This window comes from Mauremys reevesii, linkage group 1 (assembly GCF_016161935.1).
Source record: "Mauremys reevesii isolate NIE-2019 linkage group 1, ASM1616193v1, whole genome shotgun sequence".
NCBI lineage: Eukaryota > Metazoa > Chordata > Testudines > Geoemydidae > Mauremys > Mauremys reevesii.
The window spans coordinates 100,024,892-100,042,987 of NC_052623.1; the positions used below are offsets into that span (position 1 = coordinate 100,024,892).

Here is an 18,096-nt window from a genome sequence, read left to right on the forward strand (position 1 = left end):
TGGACACTCACAGATTTATCCATCATCAGAACACTTGGAAATACAACTTTCGATCTTTGTGACATCACCCCATGCAGTTCTACTCTCTCAGGACCTTGCTATGGAAGCTGTTCCTCCTCTTCTATGTCACTCAATCACCTAAACTTGGTAGGTGCCTCCAGACAGTAATGATAAAATACTAACCAATTGCAAAACAAGAACTCAGTGGTTCAGGATTAAGAAAAGAGTAACATGTAACTTGTAGGCAGGATTCCTTCATACAAATGAGTGCAATTCAGAAAAGAACTGAAAACATTTTGGAATTAAGGAGACAATACTAGAATATAACCATTAATTAATTAACTAATATTTTTAAAGTTTTATATAAGAACAGCTCTTATAATGTTAACATCATGATACTGACCTCCTTTGTAAAGGGCTTTGAGATCTGCTGATGAAAAGCATTATATAAGAACTAGGTATCTTATTATATGTTTCAAATAATAAACCAAGATCAGTTCATTACAGACAATATTAACAGAAATTCCATATTTAAATCACTTACATTTTCTAATGCAGTATTCTTTGTAGCTAATTCTTTAAACTCCTTCATAAACATCTCTTTTACTTTCTCTATTTCATCAGCCAATTTCTCTTTTTCTTCCTCTTTCCATTTATGAAAAGATTGCAGAATTTCTTCTTCTTTTGATCTTTGATGTTCATATTCCTGAAATTATTTTAAAATGTTACTCTAAGAATTCTCTGACTCTGTTCTCACATACAAAACTATGCAACATTAAAAATGGCAAAGGTAATAGCTAAGCTATATGAGCCAAATGGTAACTTCCATAAAATACTGTGACATCAATTTTTAAGCAGAACCTCTGAGTGAAACCAATTATTTGAACCAGTATTTTTCCCTTCTCTAAATAAACAATTGCAGCTCCTACAGGAACTTGTGTATATAAAGCAGGGTAGGCAACCTATGGCACGCGTGCCGTCTTTGGCACGTGAGCTGATTTTCAGTGGCACTGACACTGCCCGGGTCCCGGCCACTGGTCCAGGGGGCTCTGCATTTTAATTTAATTTTAAATGAAGCTTCTTAAACATTAAAAAACCTTATTTACTTTACATACAACAATAGTTTAGTTATAGACTTACAGAAGGAGACCTTCTGAAACCCTTTCACTGTATTATTGGCTGGCAAAACCTTACATTAGAGTAAATAAATGAAGACTCGGCACACCACTTCTGAAAAGTTGCCGAACCCTGATATAAAGGAATTTTGCCTAAATATTGCATCACATTCTTCTCTTAACACTCAACCTGTAAGCTTTTGTTTTGCATTTATCACTCATGTTGTCCTTAATTCTTGTCTGAATAAGTCAATGGGAAGTTCTGCCTAAAAACGAAGGCCCATTTCCTTCAAATATATTGAAATTAATACAAGTTAAAAAACAAAAACAACCACAAAAGTTTAAGGCTACAAAGCCTAACCAATTTGCGTAAATTACAGACTTGAAAAAATATATATTCATATTACCTGTCTGGTTCTTGCTCACATGCTCAGAGTCTAACTGATCATGATATGTGGGGCTGGGAAGGAATTTTTCCCCAGCTCCGATTGGCAGGAACCTTGGGGGGTTTTCACCTTCCCTTGAAGTGCGAGTTACTTGCTGGTATTATCTGGGTATATCTCACTTGGTCAATTCCCTGCCACTGCATGGGCTTCTTGCACTGGTGCACCTTGGCCCCTCCTATTCTCTGCCCATGGCACATAATAGTTTAGTCTCCCATGGTCTCTAATGAGTTGGTCTCATTTCAGTGGTTGGGGTTATTATATGGGTATTAGCTGATACTGGTGGCTTGTGATATACAGGAGGTCAGAGTAGATAATTTGGTGGTCCCTTCTGACCTTAAAGTAAGCTAAATATGAGTCAACAAAGTAACATGGTTGCAAAAAAAAGCAAACATCATTCTGGGATGTATTAGTTGAAGTGTTGCAAGCAAGATACAAGAAGTAATTCTTCCACTCTACTCTGGGCTAATTAGGCCTCAACTGGAGTACTGTGTCCAGTTCTGGGCACCACATTTCAGGAAAGATGTGGACAAATTGGAGAAAGTCTAGAGAAGAGCAACAAAAATCATTAAAGGTCTAGAAAACATGATCTGTGAGGGAAGATTGAAAAAACTGGATTTGTTTAGTCTGGAGAAGAGAAGACTGAGAGAGGACATGATAAAAGTTTTCAAATACATAAAAGGTTGTTACAAGGAGGAGGGAGAAAAATTGTTCTCCTTAACCTCTGAGAATAGGACAAGAAGCAATGGGCTTAAATTGCAGCGAGGGAGGTTTGAGTTGGACCTTAGGAAAAACTTCCTGTCAGGGTGGTTAAGCACTGGAATAAATTGCCTAGGGAGGTTGTGGAATCTCCATCACTGGAGATTTTTAAGAGCAGGTTAGACAAACACCTGCCGGGGATGGTCTGTATAATACAGGGATCAGCAACCTTTGGCATGCAGCCTGTCAGGGAAATCCGCTGGTGGGCTGGGACAGTTTGTTTACCTGCAGCGTCCGCAGGTTTGGCCGATCGCAGCTCCCACTGGCCGCAGTTCGCTGTTCCAGGCCAATGGGGGCTGCGGAAAGTGGTGCGGGCCAAAGGATGTGCTGGCCGCCCCTTCCCTGCTGGCTTGGAACAGCGAACCACAGCCAGTGGGAGCTACGATTGGCCGAACCTGCAGACACTGCAGGTAAACAAACTGTCTCGGCCCACCCGTGAATTTTCCTGACTGGCCGCGTGCCAAAGGTTGACAATCCCTGATATAATACTTAGTCCTGCCATGAATGCAGGGGACTGGACTAGATGACCTCTCGAGGTCTTTTCCAGAATTCTATGATTCTATGATTCTATGAATTCACTTGTTACTACGGTGACCAGATGTCCCGATATTTAGGCGTTTGTCCCACGTCCCGACCGATCTTTGGTCGGGACGCAATTTGTCCCGATATTTCATGGTACTCCTTTTTTTTTGGCTCTGCCAGCAGTAGTCGGCTTTTTTTTTTTTATCTGCCGCAGCACTCAGCTTTTTTTTTTTTGCTCCGCCGGCGACTCCCCTCCCCATGTGTCCCGATATTTTCTTCCTCTCATCTGGTCACCTTAATTGTTACTATGTTATCAAGCAAACTATAACCCAATATAAATGAACCACATTACCAGAGAAAAACAAGTAATCAATCCATCAGAACCAACAAAATAAAAGCAAAAATAATGGCAGTGAGTAATCATCATTCCCTTGATGTGGAGTCCTACGAAATCCACATTTTTACAATAAAAGCTCGCACAAGGTGCCCTCACAACTTTAAGTGAGAAAAACAACAATTTTAAAATAAATATACAAAAGAATTGGGCTAAACAGGGTAACTCTGGCTATCAGTAAATATAGTTGTCACTCATATATACAGACTGTAAGGAAAGGGGAACTTGAAATCTCAGGCTTGATAATGGCTTATACAGACTTTCAACTTAAAGTCATTACTTTTAACAGAGTACTAGGAGAATAGTGATCAAAAGAGCAATTGCTGTCTGATAGCTTTTCAGTGCTTACTATATATGAAAAACTGGTGGGCTCAATGTTGTTAATGGCCAAGTGCCCTCCAACACATTCTTGTAGAGGATATCAAGGCAATGACTGCAAGGATAGTATAAAGGGCAGAAACAGCTCATAATGAGAAAGGTTTGTTCTTCTGGTACTGTACATACCATGAAGTTCTCTGTTCTTCTATACTAACAAGGACAGTTTCAAGGCTAGTGCATTCACCTTGAGGCAGTTAGATATGAATAATGTGGGGGAAGCCCTGAGAAGGACTGGAAGTCCCTTACCTCTATGCTGCTGATATCCTGGAACAACTCCTCAGAAATAAGGGTCTCTTCTTTCATAAGATCTGGATCGTGCTGGGAAGACCCTCTCACTCCTCCGGTGTCAGTGGGGGGGCTACTGGAGTGGGATGCAGGCCCCTAGTTCAGAGTTACTTCTGTTCCCACTCAATATGGCTTGTCAGACCTCCACATGGGGGTGGGGCGGCACACTCTGAGCAGAACAGCCTCACTATTAGGGCAGTACTGGAGCTGAGCAGGAAGGGGATTTCTTCCCTTTCCTCCATCGTATTTTTAGGCTTTCATATTGCTTCTTCTGCTCCAAAGGAACTCTGGTGCTATCTAAGGCCCAGAAATTAAGATATCACTTCACAGAAAAGATGCCAGCTGCAGCTACCCAGCAGGGGCATGATACCTGGGCAAGTTCTTATGAGCCTACAGATGGAATCAGGGATGGAGACAAAAATCTTCATTCTGGATTGGTTGTCACCTGGCAGAGTGACGAAAGAGAGGACACACACCCGGCATACACAGCATCATGGAAACTATACTGCCACCTTCAGGGGATAAAGGTTATTTTAGCCCATTTCTATTGCTTTTTATTAAGTAGCTTCCTTCCACCAGAAAATTTCTAGTTTTGTTAGTATAGTTGGGTGAATTTTACTGAGGTAGGTAAAATTATTCAACAAATCAGGATATGTTCTGTTATTCTACTCACTATCCTTGTGCCTTACATATCAAATGCAACTTTGCTTTCTCAGTATTACTCTGCCTACCTGTCCTTGTTTCAAAGGTATAAACAAATAGGAAGCTGAATAGCTAACATTTTCGTGGATTTTCTAATGGTTAAGCTAAAATATTTATCTATAGAAATGATGTTATTAAATGCATGTTGGGAGCATCATTAAATTAAGGTCCCACATGCTTTGTAATAGGATTGACCTAATTATTACAGGAAAACCCACAACTGTTGTTTCTGAAGTATTCTGACATGACAGACTGGAAATTTTGCTGCAGCTTCAAGTAATATTTTTAAAAATTGATTAATATTAATTTTAAATCAAAACAAATCATACTATCCAATCAGTATCATTGGTGCTATTTAATTTGGTTTAATTACATTAATTATTTAATTTTATTTAATTTTAAATGATGTAATTTACTGCCCTTACATTTTAGGTTTTTTTGTACACCGCAGAATTTTGTACCAAACACAGAAAACTACATTCTGGAAGTTCTCGGGGAACCTGAATGCTTAAGTAAAAGACAGATGGGGCTTTTGGCACTTGGGAAGGCATAGGAGATAGTTTGGGGTTTCAAGATAAGCACATTATAGCAGGAAATAGTTATCAACAATGACATTTTAAACTATTGTCATTGGATTTCAGAGCGAAATGGGGCAGTTCACGTGTCTCCAGAGCTATTGTTTCAGGCTGTCTGCAGACTCAGGCAGATATGCCTAACACAGTTACACAGTCCCATTTAAAAATTCTCATTGCAACCACAGGGCTAGAAATTTAATTTTAAAAAATGAAAGCTTAAATTCATGAGGAAATTATGTGGTAAATTCTGCATCTGCAAATTCATCCTGTATATGAGTATTATATTTTAAAAGTAATACATTAATAAATTTAGCACCAACAATGTCAGAAATTATGCAATTGCAAAATATAAATATATACACTAACAACTGGAAAATGGGTGATTCAGGGAATTAGTATTGAGTATGAAGCCACTTGCTTGACTCTGCAAACAGTAGTAATGACTAAAAGTTGTTAGTCTTTGGTGGACATTTGGCAACCTCTGCTGAAGGAGTCCAATTGCAAGTGGACAACAAAGGCAAAGACATAATCAGAATTAGTATAACTGCTAGTAGTCTAGCAACATACATTTATTTGGCCTCTATTTTCCTTCCATGCTGTTGTCAGTTTGCGAATAATTTGTAGGCTTCAATTTTTAGAAATATCAGCACAGTCCCCTTCACGGGAAAAAAACCAGGCAATAGTAAGGATATAAAGGTCCTAAGAAAAAATGTTAATTTCCCCCCCTTCATTCCATTTTTTCCACCAATAATGCCCCAAATTCCTCCTGTTTTCCTTCAGGCCTCATACCAGGCCTCTGATACAAGGGCTTATGTCTCAGGTTCTCTTCCTACTACAATAGGGACAGAGCGCAAGTGAGGCCAGCAGCAGGCTCCAAAAGTCTCCCCTTTTTGTTGTAAGGTTATTTAGTTCTGTAAGAAAATGGTGGTTCATCTGGTTGGATAGGAGTGAGTTACCCCCACTGAAGAGAGGGATATCTGGGGTGACAATGGGGGACAGTCACAGTGGCAGGATGTACTCAGCCAGCCCCTCCACATCCCTGTCTCTATACTTTCTGCCTTGGTCCTCCCATGACAGCTTGAATATTGTCAGGGGAAAGAGCTAAAGAGAGGCTTCATGCCAGTGTAAGCATGAATTTCAGAACTTCTCAGGCAGCTCCCTAGCTAAGACTCCTGTAGCTTCAAAGGATGCGTTTTGGGTGCATCAAGATGTCTGTGATGGACTACTGGGATTGCTGTGTGTTCTGTGCCATAAGGAAGACAATGCTTTAGCTGCATGAGCCATCTGTTCAAGCACTTGAACTATCAAATATGGACAGACTGTCTAGCATATCTAGCAAATGTCCACGTTAGTTCAGGTCCACTATGCTGACATGAGAAATTTTCTTCAGCAACCTAGTATCAAAGATTCACATTGATGGGAATCAGAACCATGTTCCAATGCAAGCTTTTCATAATGCTTTATTTATTTATTTAAAGATAACAGGCTTTGAGTTACTTTCCTAAAGCTCCTCACAGTCATGCTGATGACTGCAAGACTGAGACATTGCCTCTCACTTTCAAGAGTATCTGACCTTACAGACCCAGTCTAGTACAGATAAGTTGTGTGGAGGTGATTCACATCAAAAGCTGGGCAGCAACTTCTCTAGGGAAAAGGGCTTCACTTCAAAGCTGCTTTAAAGCTGAATATTTTAAAACTTCATTCTAATAATGTGAGGGTAAAATAAAGACCAAATTTAGTCTGATTTTTAAAGCTACATTTAAAAAGCCTTATTTACAATTTAATGCTACCTATATTTGGTTCTCCTTGACATTTTTACTCATTGCAAGTAAACGAATCATTCTCTTTCCCCTTCTCACACAATCTTGCAGTTTCCTATAAGGGAATCTGATTAAGGCCATGTCTGCGCTAGAGAGCTTACAGCAGCACAGCTGTACCAATACAGCTGAGCAGCTGTAAGAGCGCTCGTGTAGCAGCTCTATGCTGATGGGAGAGAGCTCTCCTGACGACATAGCGCTGTTCACACCGGCGTTTCTGTTGGAGTAACTTATGTTGCTCTGGGCTGTTTTTTCACACCCCGAGCGACATAAGCTATACCGACAAAAGTGATAGTGTAGACATGCCAAAGGGTATGTCTACTCGGCAGCTGAGAGGTTTAATTTCTGCTGGGATATGTATGGGTTAAGTAGAAACCTGGGAAGCTGCTAATGTGCTGACATGGCATTAGGGGACAAAGGCATAAGAAGGCTGTAGTTCTTTGTTTAATAAATAAGTTGCCATATTTTGCCCTTCCCTGTTGCTTGTAAGAATTGATAAATGTTGCAGCTGCCTAAGAAATGTGGGGATCTAAAAGACACCTTTTGAGTAAAGCAGTGTTATCTCCTCCTCCCTTCTTTTCCCAGCTACATAAACAAGCCCTGGCTTATGGCCCCTTCCTACCTCCCCTGAGAAATGCTGACCAGGGAGATTTGTGGCACCAAATTGTTGCAAAGAAATGTATTTTCAAGGTAAAATGCCTGTGTAATATGTGTAATGCTGTACACAGATAGGATGAGTTTACTAACAAAATGGGTGTTTTTATTATTTAATAAGGGGTTTTGGGGTGTTGTAATGGATGTCGGAGTGTACATATTAACAAACAAAAAGAATGTGCTGTAACTAATTCAGTGCTTACTGGACAATTGGGTCCAGGGGAACAAGTATCGCAATAAAGAAGCCTGTACTCATATCCGCCTCTGGGTCAACTTGCTCTTTCTTCTAACAATTCCCAGCTCAGTTAGATGTACACATTAGCTCTGCTCGAGCTAGCACCTAAAAATAGCAGGGTGGTAGGAGTGCAACTGGCAGCAGCTTGGGATAGCAGCCTGCACACAATCCTGCCTGAAACCCTGGGTACATATTCGGCAGCTAGCCCGAGCCGCTGCAGTCACAATGCTATCTTTAGGCACTAGCTCAATTAGTTGTTGTGCAAGCTGAGAATTACACCTCCCAGCTGTTGTGTAGATATACATACCTATTGCTACAGTACAGTAAAGGGGAAGGGATTCCTTGGAGTTAGAGAAAGAAGATTTGAAATAACCTACATCTATGCATAGACCCCCAACTTGCATAAGGAGTTGGGGAGCAAAACACCCAGGGCATCAGAGACTTGCAGCTAGTATGGCAAATAGGGAATGTAAACCAGTGTAAAGAAATCCACCTACACTGCATAAACTTCCAAGCACCTGTTCCACTGGTTCCTGTATGCTATTGCAGAGAGGAGAGGACAGGTAACTCACAGGTATACAACCATTTGCAGGGACAGAAGGCACTGGGAACAATGCAGGAGACAACCAGTTAGCTGTGTCTTTCCACAGCTACTCACTCCCCAAGCCAGCTCTGAGTCTTTTGGAAACAGCTGGCCTTTTTGACTCCATGAGAGCGTCTCCCCTTGATTCTTCTATTTGCATTAAACATTTTTCAGCATCAAGGGCTGCTCTCCCCTTGTTGCCTTTGCATAGCCTCTTGTAGGAAACAACAATGGTTTCTACTGTGAGGTCAGCAGTAGAAGTAAAGGGAACTTTATAATCATGCTATGCAGAAGAAAGTTACCAAAATATTAGAAAAGTGGGACAATTTACAATGCAATTTTAAAATTCAATTACATTTATAACATTTAGATCAAGATTGGTCTTTAACTAAATCTGTCTTACTTAAAAAACAGCTCCATACTGCTTTTATTCATAGAATGCACTCTTTGAAGTTATCTGTTAGGCCTATATCCTCTCCTCCTTAAAATCCATCCTAAAAACTCATCTCTCTTGTGATATTGGCAGGATTTTATTTATTTGAAAAGAAACAAAAATTGCAAGATGATTTGGAACCATCAAGCTGTGATCAAGAAATGATCAAGTTGTGCAGTAGCTTAACTATGTAATCACATTATCTTTTTATTTTTGTTACACCTATCCTCTCTTCCCCACTTATAGATGCTACTGCAATTCAAATTAATAACAACAGTAATAAAATAAAGCCTTTACATGTAACTTCCCACTAAAGCAATATTACTGCTTTTAAATTTTTTCACTTTCCACTTTTGCTTCATCTCTTGTCAACCCTCCACAATGGCTGAGGCTACCTACTGCTTCAGGTTACTGAAAGCCTTTGGCTACTTACCTAGGGTTCAAAGGCTAACACACAAGTTCAAGTGATATTCCTTGCATTTTCTCACCATTACCCTCTTCTCGCTCTCCCTTCCTTAACCTGTTATCTCATGTCTTGCCTATGTTAGATTGAAGTTCTCATGGCAAGGAACATCTTACTGTTTACAAACCATCATTTAAACATACAGAGCAGTATCTAGAAAGTGCCAAATCACCATAGTGTCTAGGCATTATATGATACCCTCCCCCGCTATAACACGACCCGATATAACACGGGTTCGCATATAGCACAGTAGCAGCGGGGCTCCGGCGGTGCTTTAAAGGGTCCGGAGCTCTGGCTGCTGCAGGGAGCCCAGAGCTCTTTAAATCACCGCCGGAGCCCTGCCGCCCCTACCCCAGGGCTGCTGCAGCAGGGCTCACCAACAATTTAAAGGGCCTGGGGCTCCCCGCAGCAGCTGGAGCCCAGAGCTCTTTAAATCACCGCTGGAGCCCTGCCGCCCCAACCCCGATATAACGGGGTTTCAGCTATAAAGCGGTAGGGATTTTTGGCTCCCCACGACCATGTTATAGCGAGTAGAGGTGCATTTTAAATAATAAATATTATAATATTCTGCATTCTATCTGCTCCAATAAGAGCTTTTTGCCATTCTGATGACTGCCAGGTGCTAATAGTAGCAGTGCCTTTCATATTGGTTCCAAAATATATACAAGAAGGGATAGTGGAAGGTAACAAATAGGGCTTTTAAAATTGCAGGAGGGGCTGTACCTGATGCTGATGTGGCACAGGAGCAATGCTGCTAAACAGAAAAATCTTATTTAAGTTTTCATTCAGTTCTATTCACCTCGTTTGCGAGCTACACGGTCAGTGAACACAGTCCAGAATACTGATTCTTGTAGGATGTTGTTAACACTCAATATATACTACCTTAGAAAATCTGGCCATGTGAGCTTGTTGTTCAGCTTCTAGGAGGGACTTAGTGAGCTGTAACTGCTCCTTCAATTTATCGATCTCATCCTGTAATTTATCTGTCTGTGCTTTCTTCTTTTGTTCTGCTTGAAAGAAATATACATTTGAAAAATGTTAATTATATTTTTGGGAAATGTGATTTTTCCCACAGGTGTCTTTCTTCAATGCTTCTCCAACCTTTTCATTCTGTGAACCACTACTCTCACAGATCATCTTTCCTCCCAATATCACAATTCTTCACAGATTGCTTCTCAAAATAATACATTCTCTGGACTACTAGAATAAGCTCCACAGGCCATAGATTGACAGCCATCGTCTTATTTAAAAAATATAGCATGTGAAATAAGTTTATGAAATATTTAATATAAAAATGAACTAATCTAACACAGATAATATAATCTAATTTCAACATGTTTTATAGGAATATAAGGGACAGAAGGTCAAAGAAGGAATGAAAGGCATGACTCCCAAATATATAATTCTGCAAGATTCACTAGAGGATGTTAATTAGTTAAAGTCACTTTCTTTATCAGTCCATATAGAGATACAACTTTGGATTTCTTTAGAATTAGATAGGTGAAACTTCTGTTCCCAGAATTTCATTTTAAGGGTCACTGTCAAAAAATTGTTTAAAATGTACACTCAAAAATGTATCAATCTATATAGGTTTTTATAAGTTTGCCTATCACTGCAGTATCTGAGTACATAGCAGAACAACGGGAATAACTGTGCATATGTCTACACAGCAATTAAAAACTCACGGCTGGCCTGTGCCAGCTGACTCTGGCTAAGAAGCTCTGTCTAAGGGTATGTTTAATTGCCGTGCAGATGTTCAGGCTTTGGCTGGAGACAGGGCTCTAGGACCCTATGAGGTGGGAGAGTCCTAGAGCCCAGACTCCAGCCTGAGCCTGAACATCTGTACTACAATTAAATAGCCCCTAAGCCCGAGCTGCACAAGCCCAAGTCAGCTGGCATGGGCTAGCTGTGGGTGTCTTATTGCAGAGTAGACATACCCTAAGTCAGGGGTCGGCAACCTCTGGCACGCGGCTCGCCAGGGTAAGCACCCTGGCAGGCCGGGCCAGTTTGTTTTCCTGCCGCGTCGGCAGGTTCGGCCAACCACAGCTCCCACTGGTCCCAGGCCAATGGGGTGGTGGAAGCGCCGGCGCGAGATGTGCTGGCCGCAGCTTCCCACCACCCCCATTGGCCTGGGACGGCGAACCGTGGCCAATGGGAGCTGGGGGTCCGCCGAACCTGCCGACGCGGCAGGAAAACAAACTGGCCCGGCCCGCCAGGGTGCTTACCCTGGCAAGCCGCGTGCCAGAGGTTGCTGACTCCTGCCCTAAGTGTTTAAAGAGTTGGATCACTCCCCTCACACAGTAATTCTTCTTGCTAATACAGAATGAATCCAGCTCAATTGACTCTGCCATTCCTCCCATTACCCTCTTTCCAAGCATATAACAGCTGCTTTCCTCTACCAATTTACCAACATCTTCTTTCAGTTCCTTCAGTGCTACCGCTATTTTATTGGCCTCTCAGGCTACTGTTCAAACCCTGTCTCCATCCTCTCTCTCTCTCTTCCACTACCCCATTTTTCTTGCTCCCAGCTGCTCTTCCTTCCTGACCACCTCTATCCAGCTGCTCCTGCTCCATTGCCAACCTGTCTCTCTGGTTCACCATCCCCGACTTTCCTCCCCCAACACCTTTCCCATTGCTAAAGAACACCAGCTCCCAGCAACAATGAATCGTGCACACAGTGAGAAAAATATATTGGGGTAAAACAAGCAAAAAACACCAGCTCCCAGCAACAATGAATCGTGCACACAGTGAGAAAAATATATTGGGGTAAAACAAGCAAAAATATGAAGAATGTCTTTCACACTATAAATATTTTTCAGTTGACACAAAGCAGAAGAGGCAGAGAAGAAAATCCCTAAATTCATCATTCATACTGACAATAAAAATGTAGCATTACTCTGTACATGCAAATGCCTCTGAAGCAACTTGGAAAAAAGTGCCTTTACCATACACCAATAACCATGTATACTGTATTGCTAACTTGTGCATATTTAATGTTGAGAGTCACAAGGCCAAAGGCCACGTGCCTTGAACAATTTGCATATTAATTCGAGTTTATGTTGTATGGTGTGCGGTTGTACTCTCACAGATCTTGGGAGACAGGCCAGTCCTCGCTTACAGACAGCCTCCCAACCTGAAACAAATACTCACCAGTGACAGACTTGAAGGTGACAATTTTACAACAAAAAAATTTCAAAAACAGACTCCAAAGAGAGACTGCTGAACTCGAATTAATATGCAAATTAGATACAATTAACTTAGGTTTAAACGGAGACTGGGAATGGTTGGGTCATTACACTAATTGAATCTATTTCCCTTTGTTAAGTTCTCCTCACACCTTCTATGGGTCATCTCAATTATCACTTCAAAGGTTTTTTTTCTCCTGCTGATGATAGCTCATCTCAATTGATTGGCCTCTTCCAGTTGGTATGCATACTTCCACCTTTTCATGTTCTCTGTATGTATAAATATCTCCTGTCTGTGTGTTCCATTCTATGCATCCGAAGAAGTGAGCTGTAGCCCATGAAAGCTTATGCTGAAATAAATTTGTTAGTCTCTAAGGTGCCACAAGTACTCCTGTTCTTTTTGCGGATACAGACTAACACGGCTGCTACTCTGAAACCTGTTTTTAAGAAAATCATTTTATATTAATCTACCAAATAGGGTAGTGTAACAACGATGATCATAATGGATTGTGGAGTTTGGCACCCTGGTTGAATAATCATAAGTTTCCCTATAACTATCACATTGCACTATCACTATACATTTATTGTGGGCCTGATCCAATTCTAACTAACTTCACTGGAGGTGGAGTGGATCCTATAATGATAACAATGTTTTTTTATAATATTTCCTTTTTCTTGGTACATCCTGTTCACTGGCAATTATACTCACATTGTCACAGCTTTCATATACTCAAATGAAGCCACTGCTCTGAATTCTGCAACTGGCAAACGTATTCAGCAGGAACTCAGTTTGAAAAATTATTCTAAACATGGCAGCATGCTATTCCACGTTTATAATCTTTCAGTGAAATGACTGCCATATCGCATTTGGTCAGTCTAACTGTCAAATGTACAAACGCATTCTGGGGCTTATACGTCAAATGACTTCTTTCTGGGTCACACAAAAACTTAAATTCCATATCCTGAATATATTTTACGTATTTCTATATCTCCTTAATTTTCCTGATAGCATGAAAGTACTCACCAGTGTGAGATTCTTCTTTATGGCGTCGCTGCATATGACTTTGTAGAAAGGAGTAGTTCATAAAAGCCTTATCACAAAACTGACACTACAAAATACAAATAGATATTTGTTTTAGGTAACAACATTAAGTGCTGGTCTTTTTAATTACGACAGTTAACATTTTTTGAATTAGCCTATTACAGTTCTCCATACAGTAAACCATTCTTGTACATGGCAACACTGTGATACTGATTTGAATTCCAACATTATTCAATTTAAATTACATAGCATGCTGGTGGTAACAGATGAAATATTCAAGCTTGAGTAGTAATGTTAGGAATTATATCCTCTGCAAGATGAAGCCACTAGAAAGCGATAAGATCACAGACACTTGAGAATGTCTGGCATTCAATTCAAGAGAAGGTAATGGGTGACAATATTGTGAGAAAAGACAAAAACACACTTGCTAATTAATGCTATAATTAAAGTGGAAAACAAGTTTAAATTATTACCCCATTATCACACTCTTAATTGTAAAACAAAATCTCCATTTGGACTGAAATGGTCCATGTTTGGTTTTAAAAAAACATGAAATATGAGGAATATCCATGCCACTAGTTTGGATTTCAACAAACTGAAAAGAAAAGTACATGTACTTTTCCCATTGTGAAATTGTATTGCCACACTCTCTCTCCTTCCTCCAGCATATATAACTCAACAATAGCTGAACGGAGAAATTTGGCATTAAATTGCACACTTTGAAACTATATCCATGTTGGGAGGGGGGGAGGCAGAATAATAAAATACCATATGTCATCCAGGCAATCTGGTAAGTGCAAGATTACTTCTGCTTTGTGGAGTCGTTTTAAATGTGCCAAGCAAGGGGCATTCCATCCCTACTTTTGATAAATTATATATGAATACCTTCTTTTATTATGCTAAAATTCTTTTCTTTTGCATATTGTTATCGGGACACACCTCACCCCTTAATCTAGGGTTGCCAACTTTATAATATTTAAAAAACAGACACTCCAGCAAGAGTGCCAAAACATCCCCCACTCTGCCCTCTTCCCCCGCCCCAGACCCTACCCCTGCCCCACTTCTTCACTCCCCCGAGACCCCACACCCCATTCACTTCTCTTCCCCTTTCCCCCATCACTCACTGCTTTTCCCCTCTCCCGCTCCTCTCCCCTCTGCCCAGGTCGGGAGGGACTCACCCGCAGAGCCAGGCTGGGAGTTGCAGTCGCCCAACGCAGGTAGGAGGCGGCCCTGACTGAGTAGGGGCTGGCGTGGGTAATGACCCAGCGCCTCCCTGCCTCCCCCGCCTGTAGTAATCAGACTTTCCAGTCGAAAACCGGACACCTGGCAACCCTACCTTAATCACCAGGCAGTCAAGGCATATCTCTATTATGGCTCTGATCCTGCATCAGGTTCCACTAATGAGGAGTCCCATTGACTTTAGCAGATTCTAATGCAGGATCAGAGGCCTAGCCTTTTCTCATAAATCAATCTCCCCAACCCTCAAAGGTCTTCTGTAGCTCATCCACATTCCTCTGAATTAATGAAATTCCCAGAAATTAAAGGCACATCCAGGTGTGATGGTGCCAGAGTTATGTAAAGATTTATTAGTGCCCATCCCAGGATGCAACGTTTGCAACCCAAAATTGCACTGACTTTTTGTTTCCTTCCCATATTATACTAAAAACTCTGATGAAATTTGCAGAAACCTACTACCCTTAGATTTTTTTTTAGCATTACAGCTTTTCAGGACACTTAGGGAATTAGATAAGGAAAAGTAGAGTTGTGGGGGAATCATGCTGGAGAGGATAATAGGGAGGAGGAGCTGGAGCAAGAAAGGGTGACAGTTACAGATAAATAAAAGCACTGTTTATTAGGATCCAAATTAATAACAAAATACAGCAGAAACTCACTGATTCATGCAGCACAGACCTGCAAGAATCTGCCTCCCACCCAACCTTTCAGGAAAAATATAAAAGCAGAGGGTGTAGTAAGGTGCCGAGTTACATACTTTTTTTTTTATACAAAATGTACTACAGAACGTTTACACATTCTTTATGATTTGTCCTGCCTCTAATGGTGTGCATTTAACACACTCATTTACACTCATCTTTTATAAATGGAGATAAGTATTTTATCAAATTTTGATCCTACTGGTATATTTTTAAAGTTTTTTAATTCATCCTTAGAGTACATTTTGCCCATTTTAAGAGTGATAAACAGAAGACCTACTATAAAACATGAACAAAATATACAGATGTTGAAACTGATTGAACCAGATTGTGACTCAAAACCCCACATTTCTTTCATAAGGTATGATGGCTAACTATCCTTGGCTATTGTATATGTTTCAAAACATACAAATCTGCTGAAGGGAGCCACAACTGCACACTTAAGTCAGTCAGTCACACTGATGTAATATGAATGTAAAAGACAATTTCAAACTTGCTCAGCAGATTTAAAATCTGTTCATTACAGTCAAATTCCCAGGTCTCATCTAGAATTTGAAATTCTACTACTGATAGCTAGTATGATATTAAATATAAATGTCTTGCAACCACCACTAAAACCATTAATAATTAAGTTTCATTTTGTTGGATACATGCAAGAAAGTACTGACATAAAACCTAGATACAGAAGGTATAGTATGGCAGCAAAGCAAAGAACCATCAGGGATTTTACACTGTAACAGATTGCGCATGATTTATGGTATTAAATTGGCTGTGAAATACTGTTATCCATTCAAGCATTAAACTCATGTAGTAGAAGCAAGCTCTTATTCAACAACTAGCAGATGGAAGGTTTATACTATGTGCCTATTACTGGTGACAATATTCCTCGAACTATTTTTCATAGTATTAAATACAAAAAAGCTTTTATGTAACATTAAGATCTTGTGCAAATCATCCAAATATGAGAAATTCAAATATAGTAGAAAACTGACATTTCAGCATTAAGAAAGATATTATTTGAGTTTTGGAGCCTTAAAATTATCACACCTTAATAGCAATTCCATTTGACAGTACTTATTTTTACAGTTTTCACTTGTTCTGGACATGGATTAAAGACATTAAACTTAAAACTCAAAACTCAATTACTGTACATCACTTCGAAAATAAAGTGCACATGCATTAAGAAAGGCAAGTAACGGTTTACAGTCTTGTTCATTAAGGGGCCAAAGCTTTAATGGGCATGGAACCTGAATTACACCGAGCAAGACTAGCAAAAACCCCATTGTCTGGCAGTCTAGGACAGCCAAATGCTTGATACGGACAAATGATATGTAATTGTTGCCTACTAGTCAATCTGCACTTACAAATACTAGATATAGATAACTTGGAGTCCTCCATTCAGACCCAAAGTGCTCACTCCATTTTACAGATATTACTCAATATCAGTTTCTGAACTCATCCCTCACTAGATCTGTCTAATTCTTAGAGATAATAATTTACTCCAAGAGATAAAAGGGGGAGAAAGAGCTTTTTATTTTATATGGCCTTAAATGGATAATGAGATAAATGCGGCTGAACAGAAGAAGGAAGATGAACTATACTCCAAGGCCACTATTTTGCTCGATTCTTCTTCGGGCTCCACTCAGCCAGATATGGCCTAAATGCATTTTGAAGAGAATGCATGCACATATTTGTGCTGTCAAATACAATAAAGGGATTACTTGACATTCAGTTGAGTTTACAATTAAACTGATGCAGAGGTTCACTCCATTTTCATTTTCAACCCAGGTCAGACGCTCTGGTCAAACAAGACATCTAGACCTTTTGAAATGCAAATCACATCAGCAGCTTCTCCTTAAGGCCCTGATCCTGCAACTGAATCAACAAGGACCCTGTATTCGCACTGTGTCCTAATGAATTCTGCCCACATGGATACCATTACAAGACTGGGGCCTAAGTGAGGGAAATATACAACAAATAGCACAATTTGCTTTTTAAAAATACAGAATTTTGGACAAAATATAGTATCTTCCTACTGGACCACTGAACTTAAGATGGAAATTATTCCTTAATCAAGACATTTTAGAAACAAAACTTTTCCTAGCCCACTGACATGCTGATGTTCCCTCCAGTTGGGATTGGAACACGTTGGTGGCATAGCATGGCAAAGCTTGCATTGCTCCTACCTATGCTGTACCTACTATTTGGATAAACAGGACTTTGACCTTCAAGAGTGTCAGGTTAGAACATCTTTCATGAGAGTTAAATGAACTTTAAATACACACACACAAACACACAAAGTTGGCCCGAGGCCATGTTTGCCAAGCTTCAGCCCAGTATAGTCTTTAAATTTCGGAACAGCTTTTAAGGCAATTATAAATTCTCAAAATACTTGTTGAAAAAAAAAATGGGAAAGTTGATAGAAAAATTAACAATTTAAGAGTCTAAGACTTAACGTGCCCTATACTCCCTTGCCTGCCTTCCACCTCGCCTAATCATTCGCTTCAGATTCACTTTAGGTATGTCACACAGGATGGTAAAATGAATACAAGCCTGGAAAAAGCTCATCAGTGAATAGGA

At 40.2% G+C, this 18,096-nt stretch overlaps 1 protein-coding gene and 1 long non-coding RNA gene across 7 annotated transcripts in view; one reads left to right on the forward strand and one right to left on the reverse strand.

Annotated features, from left to right (window-relative positions):
* DZIP1 (DAZ interacting zinc finger protein 1) overlaps window positions 1–18,096 on the reverse strand; it is a 76,146-nt gene that overhangs the window by 44,008 nt on the left and 14,042 nt on the right. For 2 of the 6 annotated variants that reach the window (XM_039494272.1, XM_039494282.1), the window contains exons 3-6: window positions 13,568–13,652; window positions 10,241–10,368; window positions 545–706; window positions 404–430 (exon numbers count right to left, since the gene is read on the reverse strand). In XM_039494272.1, coding sequence (XP_039350206.1) covers window positions 404–430; window positions 545–706; window positions 10,241–10,368; window positions 13,568–13,652 — 402 coding nt within the window. The remainder of the gene's footprint in view (window positions 1–403; window positions 431–544; window positions 707–10,240; window positions 10,369–13,567; window positions 13,653–18,096) is intronic. The other 4 variants (XM_039494306.1, XM_039494289.1, XM_039494287.1 and 1 more) reach the window with 3 other exon arrangements.
* On the forward strand, window positions 83–17,747 carry LOC120374535. The gene is made up of 2 exons (XR_005586134.1): window positions 83–147; window positions 17,305–17,747. It is a non-coding gene; the product is annotated as an uncharacterized LOC120374535 (long non-coding RNA).